Source organism: Sturnira hondurensis, unplaced genomic scaffold, assembly GCF_014824575.4.
Source record: "Sturnira hondurensis isolate 20B ecotype Veracruz unplaced genomic scaffold, ASM1482457v3 Scaffold0004322, whole genome shotgun sequence".
NCBI lineage: Eukaryota > Metazoa > Chordata > Mammalia > Chiroptera > Phyllostomidae > Sturnira > Sturnira hondurensis.
Window position 1 is genome coordinate 96637 of NW_028076953.1, and position 22879 is coordinate 119515.

The 22879-nt window shown below is 39.4% G+C and overlaps 1 protein-coding gene across 3 annotated transcripts in view; it reads right to left on the bottom strand.

Annotated features, from left to right (window-relative positions):
* Window positions 1-22879, bottom strand: part of LOC118986510 (guanylate-binding protein 6-like) — a 37185-nt gene that overhangs the window by 3347 nt on the left and 10959 nt on the right. Inside the window, exons 6-11 of one of the 3 annotated variants that reach the window (XM_037045454.1) lie at window positions 21472-21717; window positions 20474-20754; window positions 19534-19746; window positions 18476-18578; window positions 17984-18177; window positions 11601-11679 (exon numbers count right to left, since the gene is read on the bottom strand). In XM_037045454.1, the coding sequence (XP_036901349.1) occupies window positions 11644-11679; window positions 17984-18177; window positions 18476-18578; window positions 19534-19746; window positions 20474-20754; window positions 21472-21717 (1073 nt within the window). In that variant the 3' untranslated portion in view covers window positions 11601-11643. Of the gene's footprint in view, window positions 1-11600; window positions 11680-16721; window positions 17027-17983; window positions 18178-18475; window positions 18579-19533; window positions 19747-20473; window positions 20755-21471; window positions 21718-22879 lie in introns of those variants that run through there. The other 2 variants (XM_037045453.1, XM_037045455.1) reach the window with 2 other exon arrangements.

A 22879-nucleotide genomic window follows, 5' to 3' on the forward strand; every position in this document is an offset into this window, starting at 1 on the left:
GTGTCAATTACAGGACAAAATTTGATACTTAACTTTCTATTAATAAAAGGAGAATGAAAGTAAAGCGGAGCAGGGCTACTTTGAAATTGGACTCATGTTAACAAATCAGCTGCTTGTTCTTCTGACCAAAAAAGGCTTTGCTTATGTCAGGAAACACAAGGAGCTCCTGGCACAGCTGATTGTTTTTGTGAATTTTTGTGAACTGGAATTCTTGCCAATGCTCTAAACCTCTTTCCAGATAAGCCAAAGTTACTGTAATTAACTTACTGTAATTATTCTTATTTCATGGGCATAGACTTGGAAATGTCTGTAAGAATAATTTCATTTGTTGGTACATAGAGTGGAAGTCTATTAAAAAAACTTATAAGTCAATAAGGTGTAGATGGAAGAACATGTACACTAAAATTAGTAGTATTTATAGGTCACTACAGTGATTAAGTGTTATTTTCACAGTTTTGTGTGCTTTATGAATTTATTTTCAATGAATGTAAGTAATTTTTCATCTTAGAAGTACGTATGTGTGATAAAATATTTTCCATTTTGATAAAAAATCATTTTTCTGACTATTGCAAATCAATTGGTCATTTATCTCTTAGAGAATTATTTAATAAGCACTAACTACATCCAAACCTCAGTCACCCATTAGGGCCCAATTGGGCATATTTATGTTATTGGTACTGAGGTAGGTCAGATAGGAAAGGAGGCTTGGAATAAACAGTTTTGTCGGCTCCAGTGGGTTGGACAAAATCTAGACATCTAGTAGAATTGCAGAGACAAAAAAAAAAAAAAGATAGAAAGAAAAGAAAAAGAATAAAGGTGTTTTATCCTGGTGAGCAAATTAAGAGGCAAAGTTTCATGAAAATAGGAAGTTGAAACTGGGACAATTATTTTGTCCATGTTATATTTAAATTATGTAGTTTCAACATCTTTTTTTCACTTTATGGTAAATCTTGGAGGTTTTCTCATATTGTCATGCATAATAAATAACAAATCATGGTAGTGGGGTGGGGGGCAGAGCAAGACAGTTCTCACCCTCATCTAAACTCAGCAGTCCCAAGCCTGGTCAGATAAAATTGCCAGGTGTCCAAAATCACCAGAAAAAACTGATAGCACAGGAGAAGGAGAGCCCTTGAAATTCTGTGTGTATTGTTCCCACTACCTGGGAAAGAAAGCCTTTGAAACTGTGTATTAATCCCAATGTCTGGAGAGGGGAGGAGGAGGGGGATCCTAGAAGCTGGCTACATGCATAAAACCCCTAAAATTCCAATAGTCAGGGTTCTCAGACTAGCTGGGTGCCCACTTGCAGCTTTGTGCTCAAGTGTGTTTCATAAATAAACTTGCCATGTAGCTTCCGCTATACCTGTTGTCTTTTGTATGACTTCATCTCTTGCAAGTGGGACAAGAACCAAGGAGAGGGAACTCCCAACTTGGGTTTCCCTGGTAACAATATTAGTAAAAATAGCATTTCCATCTTTGGGTTAGGGAATTTGGAGTATTTCTTTATACACATATCTCATGGTCGACATTACTAATACCTGACAGAGTTGCTTCAACCTTTTGCAATTCCAACAACACTGCAACTAACATCCTAGTACATATGTCATTTCCCTCGAAGACAAATGTGGACTTGCTGGGTCAGAGGTTTAGGTGCATTTGAATTTTTGGCATATAATTGTAACAATTTGCACTGTCGCTTGGAAATAGTAAAGATTCTCCAAACCCTTGCAAACTTACTGTCCCAAGAAATGTCTTACCTTTTTCTAACTTTAGAAGTAAAATAGGTAACCAATAGTTTTAACTCACACATTTCCTTATTATCAGTAAGTGTAAATCAACATCTTTATTTTCATCTACTATTTTTGCCCATTTTTTAATGTGGTCATTGCTCCTTCCCTCACTGATATATAAAAGGCTCCTTATAGCATAAAGAAATTATCTCTCTGTCTGATATAAATAGCCAATGTTTTGTTCAGTTGCCATTTGTCTTTTGGTTTTGCTTACATATTTTGAAACAATTTTACTATTTTGTTAGGTGAACTTATTAAATATTTTATTTTACGTCTTTTTTCATATCACACTTAAAAGTGTCCTCTTTATACAAAATTTTTTTTTAATTCAAGTATCTTATCTAAGTTTTTAGTTCAATTTTTCATGTTTCACCTTGATTTGTAAGAAATTAATTTTGCTAAAGGGTATAAAAGTCTCTAACTCTATAGTTTTTCATAAGACAACCTGTAATCCAAACACTAAAATGTTCCATAATTCTTCACTAATACAAAACAACAAATCCATTATCTTCTAAATTTCCCTATGAAATTGGGTTTTTAACTTTCAGCTCTGTTTTATTGCTGTTTAAATATGTAGGTGTCAGTACCATTGTGCTAATTTTTGAAATATTTTATCACAGATTTAGTGTTGAGTGTTGAATCCACCAACCACGAGAACAAATGTCGGAGACTTTCAGGGTTCCAAAGATGTTACTTTATTGGCCAAGTTTAACCTGCGCAGGGGTGAACTCTCAAAGTGTCCAGCGACACAGTGCCCACAAGGGCTGCAAATGAGAGTCACACCCAGTGCTTACAGCTAAGTCCTTATATAGAGGCAAGCAAGCAAGCGTTGCACAGAAGCAGATGTGGCGGTTAGCTATTGGCTTACAGAGCCTGTGGGCGGGAACAGGGTGGGGTCTGTCTCAACTGAGAGGAAAATTTTGAAACTAAACAGATGGCAATCAACTTACAGGATGTTTGCTAGGGACGCAGGCTCCTTGGGGCTGAGACTATTTTTCTTGTTCCCAACATTGAGTCCCCACCCATATTTCAAAATTTATTTCAAAATTTCACTGGATGTTCTTGCTCTTAGTTTTTACATATCTAGTTTAAAATAAGCATTTGTACTTCCAAAAAGTACTTTTTGCCATATTTATTTGAATTATATTAAATACATTAATTAATTTATAAACTGTGTGGCTATGAACATTGGTGTACATAGGTTCTTTTGAATTGGTAAATGAGTGGATAAAAAAACTGGTACATTTACATGATGGAATACTACACAGCAGAAAGAAAGGAGCTCTGTGACAGCATGGATGGAACTGGAAAGCATTTTGCTAAGTGAAATAAGCCAGGCGATAAAAGACAAACACCATATGATCTCACCTATAAGCAGAACCTGATTAACAAAACAAACAAGCAAGCAAAATATAACCATAGACATTGAAATTAAGAATAAATTAACAGTAACCAGAGGGGAGGTAGGAAGGATAATGGGGAGAAAAGGGGGAAGGGTTCTCAAGGAACATGTATAAAGGACACAAGGCCAAAGCCAAAAGAGGTGGGACTGAGGGTGGGAACTGGAGATGGCTGGGGTGGGGGTGTTACAGAAGAGGGATGGGAGGGCTACACTATTATGGAAAGGACCCCCCACTAGGTTTGCTTGTCCACCGCCAGAGGAAAGATGTCTCCCAATGCCAGAGATTTGTGAAAAGGAAAGGAAATGTTTTTTTAAAGCTATATAGACTTAAAGTAGTGGCCTAATGTCTTCATTAAAATATCAAAGTCCTTTAGGATACCCACAGACACACACAGTCCTTCCTTCTCCCTCTGCCCTAATTTGAAGTACCGTGTCTCAGGAAAAGAAGTAGATTCAGGCTCCCGACACCATCAGCTGTGTCACTGGCCAGGATGAAGCTGCACGATTCTCCTTGGCAAAGCTGTGAGGGGGTTCCCACTCTGCCAAGACTGCATGGTTGTCTCCCAGCCAAGCTGTGGGGGTCCCCATCCTGGACAAAGCCACGTGGTACTCTCCTCTTAATGGCTGCCACATCTCAGTTTAAACCCCTGAGCCAATCTTCCTCTGCAGCCCCATTTTCGACTCCTCCCACAGTCGGCTACACTTGCCAGCACTCTCATATCCTTCCAGGTTTACTGGGCTGCCACAGTGGGTCTGGGCAAGCTGGCTCCATGGAGTGGAGCCAATCATCTCCAAGCTCTCATGCAGGCATTGTAACCAGGGGGAGTTGCCTCTCAGTTTACATCTTGGGTGGAAGTCACTCCCATCCCCCTGGCTCAAAGCATGGCCACAACTATTTAACATATCTATGCAATCAGTTAAAGGTTATAGAGTTGTTAAGTGACCATGTCAGAGGTCAGCTACAAAGCTGTTGCTATGCAAAACAGCTCTCAATGGCCCTACTCCATGTGTCCCTTCCCCCAACTCACACCTGAGGGAGTAAGGGGTAAGGACATCTTACATGTCTTTCTAATATTTCCTGGACACCTTGAGTTCTAGACCCCATTTCAAATCCCTATTTGGGGCCCCCCTCTTGGCTGCACCCTGTGATGGGAGGAGAGGTAGGGAGAAAATGGAGACAACCATACCTGAACAACAATAAAAAAATTAAAAATTTTTAAAAAGGGAAAAACAAAAACAAAAAAAATTAGGATCTTTCAGTGCTGAATAAATGCAAATATAATGTGAACCACAAAATGTTGGAATTTGCCATTCCTCAAATTTTGGCAATTTAAAGAGTTTGATTAACACTGTTCAGCCACTACTGTCCATGTCACTACAGAAAAAGTTATTTTTTAAAAAAAGACATGTACAAAGAAGGGCTCCTGGTACCTAATTGGGCTCAAATTTAAAAAGATAAAGCTTAGCATTCATTTTGACACAGGGGCCTCTCATGCAAACTGCACTTCTTACAGAAGCCTGGGCTGAACTATCTGTTTGTACTGAGTTTCTGCCATCTGAGCCAGCCCTTCCAAAGTTTTTCTGAAATCCTATTTCAACCAATAGGTTTGAGACTTTCCTCATCCAATCAGAGCTTTGCAGAGCTGACCAACTGGAATCGTCCTATTCTGACCAATCAGGATAGTGCCTCTTGACCAATCAAACTGTAAGAATTTGGAGCTTTCGTTTGCATGAGAATGGACAAGTTGGGGATCAGGGATCAGATTCCTGTCTACATAAAGCCTGCTTCCCTCTAGCTGAAAGTGCACTTTGCCTTTCCAGTGGAGAATGGATGCTGTCTCCCTGTCTGAGCTGAAACACTAAAAATGTTGGCAGAGCAGACTTAAACAGACCAACTCAGAGTAGAAGAGTGAAGCATACCACCTCGAAGTGGGGCTCAGGCCAGGACACTGCAAAGCACACCATCATGGGGCAGAACACTGAGAAGCAGAGTAGAGCTAACAGGAGAGGGGTTTGGCCCCAGGGCTGTTCTACAGCAGTGTTCTCCTCCCAGCCATGCTGTATCACAACTGAGCTGTTTTGCACTGAATAATGTTTCCTTCTTCATTGCACCCCACACTGGGAATTCTTGTTGGCATTGAACTGGTGCTGACGACCAGGGGTTGACAGGAGGGTACATCAGTATTTTATTCTTGACCTTTTAAAATACAAATATCCCCTGTCTGAAATACGTAATTATTTAGGCACTAGTAAATATATGTTGTTTTATTAATTAGGTAATTTTTTTTCACTGTGACTTTTCACTTAGCAACTACCAATTGATTAGCTGTTTTTCTCAATATGGGGGAAAAGGAACATTTGAAAAGGAAAACAAGTATGTTAGCCTTGGGAAATAATAGCACTGATTGTAACCTAACATATTTTTTAAAATATTTTTATTTATTTACTTTTAGAGAGAGGGGAAGGGAAGGAGAAAGAATGGGGGAGAAACATCAATGTGTGGTTGCCTCTCATGTGTCCCCTACTGGGGACCTGGCCTGCAACCCAGGTATGTGCCCTGACTGGGAATCAAACCAGCAACCCTTTGCTTCACAGGCCTGTGCTCAATCCACTGAGCTACACCAGCCAGGGCTGTAACCTAACATATTTTTTTCATGGTACAAATTGATCTAAGATCATTTGGTACAACTTCAAGCCTGTTTTCTTAGTGAGCTTAAACTGTAGTCTCTAGAGTGTTTCAGGAGACAATAGCCCATGAAAAGGAATTACCAATTACTTTTCAACAGCAAACAATCACAATTAACATGGACTTCAGCCCAACTCAAATGAAAATTGACATTAAGTGCTGAATCCATCCTTCTGCTGAAACATCCGCCAACCAGGCCATACTCTGATGCCTAGATTTAGTCAATGCATCATTTAGGTACTTACATATTTGGTCCTGCGGTGTTCCTCTATCTTCAATTTCAGTATGAAATCCCACACAGCCCAAACAAAGCCTACAAAGAAATCCATAAACTTAGTGCAGTCTTCTATTTTACCAGGTAAGGGAAGATTGTGCCCTGATTAGCTCTTTTGAGTTTAGCCATATAGATGCAATATTATCTAAGGAAGGAGAATCATCCAACAAAACAATTTCTGGATTTCCCTTGGAAACCAGCTTATAAACATTCCCATTGGCTTTTTATCATCTTATCTCTAGCCAGGATTTTGAATCACAGGACAGAGAAACAGTCGTAGTTACCATTTCTCTTGACTAAGTAAAGCATGATGGTTTAGTTCCTGTAGCTGCTTCAGAGCATGTGGGCTGATAGTGTTCATGCTGTAGTGGGCAACAGTGTGGCTCAGAAGCTCCATCAGTGCAAAGACCATGGAACATTCACACAGACAAACTAGAAAGCATATTGCAGAGAGGGATATAGAAATCTACTCTTCATTCACTCATTTGTTCACTCACTATTTCAGCTGTACTTTTGGGTTGGCCAAAAGTTTTCTTTGGTTTTTCCCATAAGATGGCTCTAGTTGCATTTAGTTGTCTTTAACCTCATTCAAAACAATTCTCTTAGATTGTATTGTGACAGCTATCAAATCACTGTGCATCTGAAGAAACATCAAAATTGGCACATTTTTGAGTATCCATGTAAATATTGACAGTGGAAGAAAATAAGCCTCATTTTCTGCATATTATGCTTTAACTTTTCTAAAAAGGTAAAAATTCAACAGAAACAAAAAAAGATTTGTGCAGTCTATGGAGAAGGTGCTGTGATTGATCAAACATGTCAAAAGTGTTTTGAGAAGTTTCGTGACAGACATTTCTCACTGGACGATGTTCCATGGTTGGGTAGACAAGTTGAAGTTGATAGCGATTGAAGCAAGATAGTCATTGAAAATAATAAATGTTATAACACAGGGGAGATAGCTGACAGACTCAAAATATCCAATCATTAAAGTTGTTGGTGAAAATGAAAATGCCTTTTATTTTACGAAAAAACCATACAGACTTTTTGGACAACCCAATATGCACACATACAGTTAAATAATAGAGCAAAAAATGTAAGTTTTGAACACAATCTTAAGTTTAAACTGAAGTTTTGATATTATATAAACCTCAAGAGTACCCTGAGAGTATTCTTTAGCTATTAAAAAAAGTAAATGTTTCAATGTGTGTATGTGTATTCTTGAATAGCCACATTTATGAATAAAAATATAACATTTGCATTTATCCAATGAAACACATATAGATTGCTTTCATTTTTTTAACATCTCTAGGATCATACTTAGTTTGGGGTAGCACATAATCTGTAGCTCATTCTCCAGTATTTATCTCAGAGCCAGTCTCAAGCTGGGAACCCAGTCTGTAACCCATGAGACATAGTAAAGAATGTAGAACAGTCCAAGAATATGTGGCTGAACCTCCAATCCCTTTTCTAGAAATCCATTCTCAAAGCTCTTGTTTGCTACTTCACAATGGACTCCTTTATTTTGCTTAGGTCATTTATTGGAATAATTCTACTTCTCTAATTCAAACATACTGTCTCAAATTATACAACACCCCCAAAGGAAAAGCAGATCAAGGAGTGATTCCCATTATTTTTTGTGTCATTTGGGTGGTTTCAACAACAAGTTGAGACTGTGCTGAGTCATTGTCCGATGTCTTGCAGCATGACTTTTACAGAAGTGACCTCACCTTCAGGACAGCAATCCAATCAGAGATAGACCTGCATTTATCACCTCTTATAACCTCATTGTCAAGTGGAAAACTATTCAAAAAGCTTATATGAATGTAATAGATTTTCCTGAAAAGGGGGGAACACATCCTTTCCTCTAAGATTTCTTTGCTCACCATAGATTTGATGGGAACCATGAGCTCTTCAATCCACAGCAGCCCAGCGCCTTCTACCTCGCTGACCCCACCCTCCTCTTCCTATTCTAGTCTGTCCTTTAGTCACTACCTTGCTTTTAGGAGAAATTAAACTTCCTATAACAAAGCAACTGAACACTATTTTATTTTTATTGCTGAGGTTTCTACTGACACATCCTATTAGTCTCCCCTCCGTTCTAATAGGCATATTAATGAATTTTTACAAACATACATTTTCTTACCAAGAACTGGGGGTCAAATGTTAAAATAATAAAACTTTCTTTTATCTTTTTGGTAATAGGTTACCCCAATATCTATTCATTTATAAGAAAGAAGGCTGTGTGTGAACAACTTAAGACGTCAACTAGTGCCCAGACACTTTCCTTTTGGAAACTCTGTGGGAAAATGCACTACAGGAAGACAGTGGCACGCAGCTCAAGTCAAATTCCACAGTTTTAGTGACAGCGCTCTGGAATTTTAGTGAGGTTTTTAAACAACAGTTGCACAATTCATGACTTTTTTTGGCCCATGAAATACAAGAGGCCCCAGTGGAAGGTGTCTAAAGAAGGTGTTGCGAAGCACATAAAGGACAGTGGTTTAATTGCCTGAATTATTTTTATGCATTCTGCTATGGATAGATAGTCAAAACCAGGCTCTTGGGTTGCTCCTACAGTAAGGCAGCTAATTTCCTGGAAATGAGTCTGCGATGAAAGTAGCTCTTCACCGCTTTCAGTTTCATCTGAGTTGTGTCCAGGAAAGATGTCATTCCAGTGGCCTTGGATGACATGGAGGTTGTATTTCTGGCTGGAAAACCTTTAGACTAAATTATTTTAAAATCTAGCAAGTGTTCATATTAAACGTTTACAGTGTCATATATATGTCAATTCTATCTTACTAAAGATGAGGGTGGAAATGGCTGTAATGGGGTGAAAACTGAAGAGAATAAGAGGAGAAATATCATAAATAAGGGTTCCAGCACCTCTGAAAGTCGTTTTCTAGAGCAAACATATGGCACTTAGCATTTTACTTATTTATTTATTTTTAGCATTTTAAACCTTTAATGAACAGATTGCTAATTTTAAAAAGCCACTGGTTCTTCCGCCAAGATGGAGGCATAGGTGGAAACACTGTGCCTTCTCCCACAACCAAGTTTGAATACAGTAAAGGTTTGGAGAACAAAGACACAGCCAAAGAACAGAAAATTGAATTATACGGAAGTCCCACAACAACGAACTGTTCAACCGGGAGGGTAAGAGGGGCGGAGCCAGCAGCGGAGCAGGGTCTGGCAGGAAAGATCCCCCGACCTAGGCACGCAGGCAGCCCGGACCCAGTCGGGGTGCGGGGCAGACTGACCGCGGTGGCACATTTGCGCAGTGAGACGGACCACGCAGGCCCCAGAGGGCAAATCCAGTGGTGCTGGGCTAATGGCGGTGGCACACTCGCATGCAGTGAGATGAAACTCGAGGGCCCCGGTGACAGTGGCAGCTGCAGCACCTGTGGGGGCTGCAGCGGGAGCGGCAGACTGGACGCCATTGCTCCTCTTTGACCCCGCCCTCACATACAGTGTCACAACCCAGCAACTGAGTTGCCCTGCTCTGGTGAACACCTAGGGCTCCGATCCTGCTACGGAACAGGTACAAACAGTCCAAAGATGGAGCAAGAAGAACTCAAAGTCCCAGAGCCGATAACTCTAAGTGACCGAGAGATTGCCAGCCTCTCAGATGCACAGTTCAAGACACTGTTTATCAGGATGCTCACAGAACTGGTTGATTTTAGTCACAAATTAGAGGAACATATGAAGGCTAAACTAATTGAAATGAAGAGAGATGCACAGGAAACCAATAGTGATGGAAAGGAAACTGGGACTCAAATCAAGGGGGTGAACCAGAAGGAAGGAAGAAATGACCAAACAGAAAAAAGTGAAGTTACAGAATTCAAAAAAGTGAGGAGAGGCTTAGGAATCTCCAGGACATCTTTAAACGTTCCAACATCCGGATTATAGGGGTACCAGAAGGGGAAAAGAAACAGCCATGAGTGGAAAACTTATTTGAACAAATAATAAAGGAGAACTTCCCCAGTCTGGCAAAGGAAATAGACTTCCAGGAAATCCAAGAAGCTCAGAGAGTCCCAAACAAGTTGGACCCAAGAAGGAATACACCAAGGCACATCATAATTACATTAACCAAGACTAAAATGAAGGAGAGAATCCTAGAAGCAGCAAGAGATAAGGGGACAGTCACCTACAAAGGAGTACCTATCAGACTGTCAGCGGATTTCTCAAAAGAGACCTTACAGGCAAGAAGGAGCTGGAAGGAAGTATTCCATGTCATGAAATCCAAAGGCCTACAGCCAAGATTGCTTTATCCAGCAAAACTTTCATTTAGAATGGAAGGACAGATAAAGTGCTTCTCAGATAAGGGCAAGTTCAAGGAGTTCATCATCACCAAGCCCTTATTATATGAAATACTAAAGGGACTTATCTAAGAAAAAGAAGATAAAAAATATGAACAGTGAAAGGACAGCAAACTCACAGTTATTAAAAACCACACCTAAAACAAAAGCAAACCAAGAGGACAGCTAGATCAGGAGTGGAACCATAGAAATGAAGAACACATGGAGGGTTAGCAACATGGGAGTGGGAAGAGGAGAAGGGGGGAGAAGATACAGAAAATAGGTAGCATAGATGGTGGGTAGAAAATAGATGGGGGAGGGCAAGAATAGTAGGGGAAATATAGAATCTAAAGAACTTGAGACACATGGTTATAAACTAAGCGGGGGAGAATGGTGGGGGAGAGAGTGTGCGAGTGGAGGGGAATGAAGGGGGGAATAGAACAACTGTAATGGTATAATCAATAAAATATATATTAAAAAAATAAATAAATAAAAATAAAAATAAAAAGCCACTGGTTGACCTATTTTGAGGCGAGATGGCACATCTAGGAATAATCAGTTTTGGCTGTCCTAATTCATGTTCACACAGTAGTCACTATGACTTTATTAAAACCAGTCGTCACTCATTTGTCTACCCAAAGTCCTAAAGCCTTTAAAGCTTGTATTCTTCATACTGTGGCTGCAAGATCCTACACAATCTGGCTCCTGCCTGCCCTTCTCATCATGTTATCTCAGCTTCAGCACATGCACCTCCATTCAGATACCAAGCACACTCAGCTCCTCACCAGTCCAGAATGTTGTACACACACTCTCTTTCTGCCTGTCATTCTTGTCCCTATTTTTTCTTAACTGTGTTCACTGAAAATCTATCTTAACTCTTATTTTATTTTCTCAGGGAAGGACTACTGAATGACTAGTCCGAATTCAGTGTTCTTTCTACACTTACTCCTAAGCCCTTTGAATTATTCCTTTACAATGCTTATTAAGCATTCAAATATTAAATTATTAAATTTGTGTAACTTGTTTCAGTGTCTTTGTGAACTAAAAAAAATGACTGAGCATAGAGACCATGGCTGTTGTGCTAACCAGTGAATCTTTAATGCCTTCCCAATGCCTTCCCCAGTGTCCAGACCATGATCAGTGGTTAATACATACTTACCAAGTGATTAAATCCAGTCACATTTAAAAGTACCCATTTGATGTCAGCCACATTTGAGTTTTTCTTTCTGCATTGTAACCTTGTAAAAAATATCAAAATCCATGGACGACATACAAAACATGAGTTGATGAAGGCAAGCTCTTACTAATAGTGTATTTGCCCCTGTGATCATTCTTGTCATCACCATCACCATTATCACGATCATCACCATCACCATCTCTTACATTTGCTTTTAATGGTTCTGTCACTCAAATGAAACCACTGTCCCTAAATGATAAATGTATTATGCAAAATCAAGGAAGTTTAAAGATTTGGCTTAAATTTGCTTTATATTAATATTGAAAGTTTGGATTTTATTCTGAGTTCAATTATTTACTTAATATAATTTTGAATTAATTTTTTAATTGAAAAAATTCAATAAACACACACTTTCTTACTCATTAATAAAGCAAAACAATAACAACAGCAAAAAAAACCCCAAGACTTAAGGAAGTGCAAATGGGTCAGTGGTTTGGATAATATTACTTCTATTTCCTCCAGAAAGAATCAGGCAAGTAAACATGTTTTGAGTTAAGGAAAGCCCTCTTTCTTAGTCATTGTTAAGTGGCCCTTTCTTCCATACTTTTTTCAGCCTCTATGTCAGTTTAGACCCTGGAACACCTACTATGAGGTTGAGATGTAATTAAATAAAGATGGTTTTAATGATTCCAGCTCAATAACACCTCAAAGTGGTGATTTTGCCCTTAGGTGACATTTAACGATGTCAGGAAACATATTTGGTGGTCACAACTGGGTTGGTGAACAGAACAGATGCTACTGACACCCACTGTTTAGAGGCCAGAGCTGCTGTAAAACATCCTACAATGTCCAGGACCATTTCCACAACAAGGACTTTCCCAGCCCAAGACGTCAAGAGTGCTGAAGTTGAGATATGATTTGTGGAACAATGAAAGAGAACAGTCAAAAAACAGTACATGAATATGTGTTATATAAAGTCCAGAAATGGATTAAACTTGGCTTACTGACAGAAGTCAGAGTAGTGGTTAACCTTGAGTAACCAGAAATAAAAACATTACTGGAGTTCAAGTAGTGTTTTATATTTTTATCTGGGTGGGAGTTATAAGGACGTATTTATTTGTAAATAATTAGGTACCCATATGCTAAAGTCTCCAGTAGACTTCGAACTTCAGCTGCAACATTGGCTCTTCCTGGCCTTCGGACCAAAACTGGAACATAACTTCAACCTTCAAACTTCAGCTCTCCTGGGCCTGCTGGTCCACCTTGCCAACTTTGAATTTGATAAACTTGGTAATTATGTGAGCCAAGTCCTTTAAATAAATTTACTTCTACATATATACATATCCTATTAGTTTGGGGTGTTTTTTTTGTTTGGTTTTTAAGAGAATTTTATGAGGTTTTTTTTGTTGGTTTCATTGTTTATTTATTACAGTTGTGCCAGTTTTCTACCTTCGACCCTTCTCCACCTAGCCCGCCTCCTACTCCCCACACTGTAGTCAATTTCCAGGGATCCTTCATATGTTTTTTGACTAATCCCTTCACCTTCTTTCAAACAGTCCCCACCTCCTTCCTCCCCTCTTACCATTGCCAGTCTATTCCATGATCTTATGCCTCTGGTTTCTTTTTGCTCATTAGTTTGTTGTGTCCATTATATCCTCTTATAAGTGAGATCATATGGTATCTGCCTTTCACCAACTGGCCTATTTCACTTAGCATAAGGACCTCCAGTTTTATTCATGCTGTCGTAAAAGATAGGAATTTATTCTTTCTTTCTGCTGTGTAGTATTCCTTTGTGTAGATGTATCACAGTTTTTCAATCCATTCATTTAAGGATGGGCACTTAAGCTGTTTCCAACACTTGGCTATCATAAATTAAGTTTATGATAAATTAATTCCTTTGGAAGCCTTTTTCTTTTAGGTCATCAATTCAGAGTGTCTTTAAAGGATTAAAACAGATATTTCTATAGAAAAGCTGGCTTTTCCTTTACACCCTACCATTTAGTGGCTACATGTGCATTACTGGGTGGTATCTCTCCTAAAAAATGTTCATTTTTCCTCTGAACATGTGAAGTCACAGCTGGATGGAGCAGCTCAAAATCTCCAGTGGTGACGTGTTAACATCCTCACAGAGGCACAGAGACTGTGCCACCCAAGGTCACAAGACAGGGGCCTTTGCTAGAAAAGCTTCTTTGTTCTGCCAGCCTTGAGATTACCTTGGAGACCCTAGTCTAGTGTCTAAAAAACAAACTACTTATTTCCTGCAAACTTTGGAGTGTTGATAGAATTTTAACTGTTAAAAAAAATCATTCATGTGTCAACCTTCTGTTTTTCCAGAAGATGGCTTTTAGTGCATTTTGTAACTAAGCACACTATGAGAAAATATCCATAATATCCAAAATATTCAATGGTTCCTGTCTTCAGATGAGCTTTACTTTTATGTGAAAACAAATACAAGATGCCTGCTAATTGTATCTGGGCCAAAATAACATTTGTAGTCTGAATCCCATGTGCCCCTACTTTGACAGAGACTGAACAGTAATTGAAGTAAATGTAATTTACTAATCGGGTCATAACAATAGAACAGGCTGTATAACAAACTCATAGAAGATTCATGTACTAAAAGTTTCCTTATAAGGACTTTATAGACATCAGCAGCTGTAGCTCCTGATGAACTCCAAAATGACCCTGACCAGAAGAAACTGGGCAAGTGTCAGTGACTCATATCAGAACCAGCAGAAATGCTGCCTGCAGGTCCTGTTCCCAGATATCAGCAGTGAAACTGTGGACAGAACAGTGAAACTACATGACGATGCACACAGGAGGTAACACTGAAACCACCCAAAAGCAGAGGTGAGAAACTGCACCTCACCAAAAAGTGAGTGAAGTTGACCAGAAAGTGAACTATTCCTTAGTTCCTTCTTACCACAGTTCCCATTCATCCTAGCCAGGACGCCTGAGATACTGAGATGGACTTTGACACGAGAGTCTCCCATCTTCCTGGTTGCTGTCACCTGAATAAAACCACTTTACATCAGCACCTGCCTCTTGAGTATCAGCTTTTAAAATAGCGGGCAGCTGGACCTGGATTCAGACATAAGACTGTGATGTCTTTTCCATAACTGGTATCACTGACAACTTGTCAAAAGTCATCAAATTGCTTGAGCATTTCCATTTCCCCAGAACACAGGTCCCTCGGAGGAGGAATGGGAAAATTGTTATCATTACTCCTTGTCCCAGAGTTGCAGGGCCCTTTGCCTTGGAATGCTGGCATACTGATCTCAAACTAACAGCCTCTAGGACTGGGAGAAATAAATGTTTATTGTCCATGTCACTCAATACATGGCAATTTGCCATAGCAGCCTGAGCTAAGATAAACCACGATGCTCATTACTGTCATTGTACGTACTTGGCTCCTGATATTGAAGTGCCAACACCTGGCCTCCATGTGTAAAGGTTTACCATCCCTCGCACTAGCAGGGGTAGCCAGTCCTGCAATGGCACATGTCCCTTCTGGTTCTTGCCTACAGCAAAGAGGCCACCACTGCACTTTTAAGATGGTAGAATCCCTCTCACCAGTGCCTATTCTTATGTTTAGTAGGTTAAGTTTCACACCTTAAAAATGTACTTTAGAGATAGGCAGAAGAGGATAAGGTAGCTGAGACTTCAAAAGGCAACATGAAAGTTTATACCTTAGTTTTGAAACAAATATAAAGGATCAAGACCCAAGGCTAAAACAAAAACAAGATGAGGATTCAAATTTTACGTTTTGTAGTATTCTGATCTTTGAGCCGACTAACGTCATTTCTAGAAACAATGAACGCTTTCATCATCAATAGCCAACTTCACATTCTCTTCTTCTTATCTATATTAGTATTGCATTTAAATTTTTCTTTACTTTAAACTTTATTTAAAATGTTAATACAAGCTTTCTTTATTAAATTCAAAATCTACAGGTTATATTGAAAAGCATGTATGTTTTCCACCCCTGACTGCATCAGTCCTGTCCAGAGAAACCAATGTTACTTGCTTCCAATGAATCATTACAGAAATATTCATGTCTATTTATAAATGTTTGCACACAATAATTACATTTATTTAGATTAAACACATTATACAGGCTGTTTCATGCTTCATTTTTTTCTCTGTGTGATGTATTTTGAGGATTGTTCTATATTGGTACAAATAGAGTACCACCCTCAACTTATTTACTGGCTACATAACATTCCAGTATATTTACATGATACATTTATTAAAACTTTTATTTATTTTAATTTTAGACAGGGGGAAGGGAAGGAGAAAGAGAGGGAGAAAAATATCAGTGTGTGGTTGCCTCTCATGCACCACCCCCCGACTGGGGACCTGGTCTGCAACCCAGGCATGTGCCCTGACTGGGAATCAAACCAGTGACCCTTTGGTCATAGCCCACACTCAATCCACTGAGCTATACCAGCCAGTCATGATAAATCAATACTACCAATTTTTATAGATAAATATTTAAGTAGTTTTAAAAATCTGGTCATTAGAAGCAATACCTCAATGGATTTTATATATACTCCCATATAATTTTGCACTTGTATATTTCTCAAAAGTAAACATGCTATATCAAAATGTACATGCACTTATCCCACCTAAAGTGGGCCAAGCATTGATGTTCTCTAACAGACACTTTTAATGTTTAAAATTTGTCTAAATGGAAAAAGTGCTCCTCCCTGCCCACTCTCTAGATTCCAGGCAGCGAGAACCATCTTTAGTTCTACAAACCCACTGTCTCTGGTGCTTTTTCATATTTGCCTCCCCAGGGTAAAATGTTGTCTCTAGATAATGCTGCTCCTCCCCCCTGTCACGTGCTGGCTGTAACTTTAGCCAAGTCTTTTTTAAAAATTTATTTAATTATTGTTCAAGTACAGTTTTCTGTCTTTTACTCCCAGCCCAGCCCACCCCCTCCCAGTGCTCCCCACCTCCCTCCCATTTCCATCCCCCACCTTAGTTGTTGTCCATGTGTCCGTTATACTTGTTCCTGTCAATCCTTCCCCTTTTCCCCTGAATTCTCTCCCCTCTCCCCTCTGGTCCCTGTCAGCCTGTTCTGCAGCCAAGTCATTTCAATCTGTCTCTGCCTCTCAGTTCAGAGGGGTATATACAAAAAAATAAGCCAGAGCATATATCTACATTTTATAATTTCATCAAATGAAGAACTAGATCTTTTTATATAGTGAGCTTATTTTTGTCACAACATTACCAACAGATTTAGCAAACAATATTTGAATGATCTCCTTGATAATTATATTCAAGGTTTCTGAAATAAAGTGACTGTCATTTTCAGCTTTAATCATATTTCTCAACTGATTTATCTCTGCATTCATCCCTTCAGATTTCTTTTGAAACCGTTCAGTAAGCAGATCTTCTTGTACCTAAAAAAAAGAATGGAAGAGAGAACTTTTTAAATCCCCATTATTTTTTCCAAAAAATACATTTTGCATTAAAGTGTTTGGTCAAATTTTATCTCTTTTGGTCTTAAAATTGTTCTCTCAACTGAATCAAAGAGAATTTTGTAACAAAAAATACCTCTTGCCTCAAACCTGAACATTGAGAGGAAGCATCGTTTACAGCTTCATCAATATTCCTACAACCATTAGGGATTTGCTAGAATGCTAAACCTGACATGAGGACACATGTAGTATGTTCCGGTCAAATGACAGTTGAGAGGTAGTCTTTATCTGCTTGGATTAACTTTTAGTCTCACTTGAGAGGTTATGGTCACTGAAACTGGAGAGGTAATGGGAACTTACACGTTGTTCTAGAAATTTGCTATAATCATGGCCAGAGAGACAATGAGAGAATCCCCCCTTAGCTACAGGATGACCTGGGAGGACCACAGGAGAAAACAATACCGCAAATTTGGAAGCAGCCCCTTCCCTGTGTTTTGAAGTCTGAACCCTTCTGATAGCTTATTGTCATCATAGAATACCTCGGGTCTTTGAGTTGTAGGAGGGTTCCTGATAATCGGCAGTGATCTTGGTAAAGCAAAGCACTTACTGGTCACAATAAACACACTGTTTGGAAGGCCTATTTAAACAGGACTCGTAAGATCATTTCAAAATCTCCAAAAATAACAGCCCAAATCCTATTTGTATTCTCCAAGGGGAATGGAAGGACCATACCCATTCTAAAGTCTCAAGAGTCAAAATATAAAGTAAAATTCATAATGCTCTTAACAAAAATTTAAAAGAAAGGTTTAAAGAATTCAAGATTTTAGTAAATCAGAAGTAGTAAATGTGCCACCTTCCATGATCTTCCACCTTCTCAATCCCACCTGAGGGTCCAGGACAAAGCCCTTTGAGCATTACTGAGGCCAAGGCAGGACTTACTTTCAGTTTATGCTCCAACATCATATTCTGCTCTCTTATCATGTTCTCTCTGTCTCGCTCCAGCTTCTCCTTCAGTTGGGCTATGTTCTCCTCCACACTCTTCTTCTGGGCCTCCATCTGTTGCTCCTCCTCCTGCAGTTTCTGTTTCATCAGCTCCTGCTCCTTCTCAGCAGCCTCCTTCCTGGCCTGCTCCTCTGCCCAGGGAGGTTTGAGAGAGGCAAGAAAATTAGGTGAGGTCTGATCTCTACCCTCCTGAGCTCAGAGACCAAACCAAACCAGAGGAGAGGTAGGAAATCTCTAAAGCAGACCCCCTGACTACACCATCAACAGCACAGCTCAGAATGTCATGGGAAAGGCCTGACTGGCTGATGTTCCCTGAATGTTATCAGATTTTGGAGAATCTGTTCCACAGAGGAAAAGAGCTCCTTGTTTTGGGAAAGTGTTGTTTTCACACCTGTCGAGGACACTGCAGGAACCTGCCTTGCCCCATACCTGCCATGGCCTTCTCCCCATCTGTGAGTGCTTTGTCTGCCTGCAGAATGGATTTCTCTATGGCCATTTGTGACTGAAGAAAGCTCTGGAGGACCTCATTTGCCTAAGGAAACAAGAAGGAGCAAACTTTGATTTCCACTGGGAAGAATAATGCAACAAGAACAAGTAAGTCCATGGACTTTTTCCTTCATAATTAAAACTGTATCGTGGCTCCACACACAGTGTCCAGGCTCCTTGGAGTGACCAGAGGTTCTCCATACCCCCTGCCTCCTCTCTCCCTCCTGTCTCTCTCCCAGTGCTCCTTCCTTCCCACACTCTAGGCTCCAGCCAGTGGAAACCATGGTCAGTTCTACAGACCCACCGTCTCTGGTGCTTTTTATTTATATTTATTTCACCAGGGTAACGTGTCTCCAGGTAACACTGCTTCTCTCCCTCTGCCATTTGCTGGCTGTAACTTTAGACAAGTCATTTTAACCTGTCTCTGCCTCTCAGTTCAGATGTATAAAATGTTCACAAAAAGTATAGAAGTTTCTTCGTTCTACCTGAAGGATTACATTTAAAAGTCTATGGAAAGAACTTAACACTAGGCTTATAATAATAACAGTTCAATATATATTAGTTCTACTATAAGTATCATTATTGCTTTTTAGTATTATTACAAGTTGCCATCACCCATGTAGCCAACTTTCTCGGGTTCATGAGTGTTATAACACTATGCAATTATCTATGGGCTTCCTTTCTTACTTTTGATCAGCTTTAAAGCCAAAGAGTCAGACTTGAAGTTGTAAATCACCAATATTTGGCACATTAAATGTCCAGTTGCTGAATGAAGAGATGAATAATTTCTGTGCTGCCTGTTGCAGAATTCAGAAGTCCACACTCACTTGAGATTTAATATTTCTACTCTACTTAAGAAGAAAGGCAACTAATAGGACTTAAAGACTAAAACAGCTGTAATATCCCCACACTCTCATACTACCCACAACAGGGACTGTGCCCTCAGACTTTCAAGAGACCCTCCTGACTTTGTAGGATCCCCATGGTCCCATATTCCTCACCTTCACTCCTTTCCTGGGCACTTTGCAGTAGTCCCCTTCAATCCTTTCCTTTGCTTCCAAGTAGAGCTTGTGACCCCCAGGAACAGAGAAAGTTCCTGCTGAAATACTTTCCATGAGGGCCACTGAAAGCTGATCAAGGGTAGCCTGGCAGTACTTAACAGATTCCTCTTCATTCTGCAGCATGAAATCATCCTTCTTATCCTTTATGATTTTCTACAAGGGAAGCATAGAGGGATGTCACCAGAAGAAAAGAACAAAGGAGATAAAATTCCAAAGAATCTGGCAGAAAGATATCTGGATGTGGTCTTTGTGATACAAGCTTTTTGTTTCTGAAAGACATGGAATAAATGTGAAACCATAACCCTTGATTTGTTCACAAACATGAAAACTCTCTACAAGACTTGGGGAAGCATCTCAGCCTCTCTGGGTCTCAGGTTCTTTACCTGAAAAGTTATAGTTGCATTATTTAATCTCCATGGTCCCTTGAAGCTGTAGCATTCAATAATTCTATGTTTAATGACACAATGATACAAAAGGAGCAACCGAAGGTGCAAAGGGCCTGGAACGAGGGTCTAATAAGGAAATTTTGGTACCTGGGAATGGAAATTTTGGTACCTAAAAAGTGACCAATTTAGGAATGACTTTTGGGTCATCCCTAGGGTATTCTGGGCAGGCTTGAAATCCATAGAAGTATCCACTTCAGGTGATGTCTATGCTGATTAGGCACCAGGGATCAGAGAGTTTTGTGATAAAGTACATGAGCTTTGGAAGAATTACAGAAGTAATTCTCAGGAGTCATCTGAAACACTATTCCTCATGATAAATCCACACTACTTGACCCATGAGTGAGAGAGGAAAAATTGGGTCATTAAAAGCACTTACAGGCATCATTCTTCAAAGGGAAGGGCCACAAAGGTAAACAAGTACTATAACAAAGTACCACAAGCTTCTTCTGGAACTCCTGCTTTTCATCCTTGAAGGACTTCTCCATGAAGATAGCAATGGCTTCCCTCTCACAGGCCGCGTGCAGGTCCAGCAGCTCCTGGAGTGTGTCTGTGGGGAACCTCACTCGCTGGGCCATCTGCTCGCTGTAGTGGTCGGCTGCCTTCTGCACGGCCGCTGAGTTCTCGATCTGGGCCAGAGTTGTCACCGCATTCTCCAAACAAGGCACTGCTCCACTGTTGATGGTGTCCACATAAGTTACCACCAGAGTCTGTAGCCCTAATAAGCCGGGAAATTTAAGGGGAAAATATCAAGTTATCACTCAACAAATCTACATATATGAGACTATATTTCTGAATAACAAACATATGTACATCGTACTCCTTCTACTAACACCCCTTTCATTTTCCTACTGACTATTCATTTGTATGGTTCTTCCAGACACAGGACTAAAAATAAATAAATATTTACCTTCATCTAACATACAAAAATTTATCTGGAGAACATAATTTTCTATTTAAAAATTAAAAGCAAAATTGTTTACACAGGTAGATAGATAAGGCCAGATAAATGAGATTATATTTATTCCTAATTAAAAACCTCCAGTGGATTTTCAGAGTCGTATATTTATTGTTGGCTGGCTCTACACTCCCCAAATATATTCTATATTCTCCTAAAAAATCATATTTTTATAAAGGACTTCCCTTGATAAAATAGTACATTCTATTTTTATACACAGTTAGTGATTTCTTATCAGTAGAGGATTTTTTCAGAAATATGGAAACCACTGATATTACTGATAATGCTTGTAATTTTGGATAGAAATTTGTTAGTGCTAGAAAGTGTGATAATTATAAAATATATACATATCTTCATAAAAATACCAATGTCTATATGGCTGCAATTCTATGTAGAACCGAACGAAAATACTAGGAAACACATCATAATTTATTAAACATATATATGTTAGACCCCACAGATTGTGAAAAGACTCACATTTCCCAGTGACCATGATTCCCTCTCTGAGGGTTTTGGTTCTTGACTGGGTATAGATGTAAGAGCAGAAATTCTTTGTTTGTTCCTGGAATTTAGGATCCAGTTCATTTTCTGGAACATTCTCAATATTGGCTAGAAGTTCTCTGTCCTTTGTTGGCTGATCAAAGACAAAACACTTCCGTTTCAGAAAGAAATGCCGGATGCACTCTCTGGGAAGATTGGCTATTTGGACTTTGGGATTTCTTCCTGAGGATAGAAAGACCAAAGATTGTAGTAGGAACAGTCCCAGAGCAAGAAACCTGTAACTGTGCTGAAACCTTGTTTTCCTAAGTGCAGCCTTTTGTTTTGATTTTTCCCCCCTTTGACTCAAAATGGCCTCCCCCAGTATCCCAATTCACTCACCTCCCTTTCCCTTGCTAAATTATTAATCCCTCAGGACAATGAGGTTCTGGTCATTATCCAGTAGTATTAGGAACAAAGTCCTGGGTCTACTGAATATAGATACAGAGTTTTCAATCAAACTAAAGACAAAATCTTGACCTCAGTTGTGCTTTAGATCCAGACCTAAGAAAGTGGAATGATCCCACAGAACAAATCCTGGTAAAGTTGGACAGAACAACTCCATGGCCAACATCAGGACCAGATGCAATGATCAATTACATTCTAATCCAGTTAGCACCAAGGAATGAGTAGAGACCACAACCCTAACTCCTTTAGCCACCATGACAATGAATTTTTTCCCTATGTAACCCGTTCACTGGAAGCCATCGGGGAGCCATGTCTTTGAGTATGAAATACCTATGGCTCTGGACATGACACCATCTCCTTAATAAATCTTTACTTTCCTAGTCATAAACCTCTGTTTGTTTCTCATTAGGCTTTGATGCATGCAGGCAGATGAACCCATTCTTCCTGGGAACAAACCGCAAGATGACAGGGGTTTTTGTACCTTCGCCATTTTCTATATTAATAACTCTGTTATCATAAACATACAACACTTCTTTGAATATCATACTTGTACCAATGACACAAATCTGGTAGAAATTTGGGGAGAGAACTAACCCAGGTAAAAAAATTAAAAATATGGCTGATTTCTGCAGCCTTGAACATAATTTGCTATCACACATTTATTGAATAAATGACTAAAGGAATAAAAGGTCAAACATAAAGTTTTGTTCTACTTGATCCCAGGTGGAAATTGAGGTGTGGGACCAAAACAAAGAGCCTCAAACAAGGAGTAATGGAACAATATCAGAAACAACACCTTGATTATTTGAGGAACACTGTTTTGATGCAAAAAATAATGTGTACAGGATTAGCTTTTTTTTAAAGCAAAAACTTCTGAAGTGTAAGTATATCTAAAATGTCATTTTAAGATATCACTGCTAATCTCTAAGCTCTTTAAGTA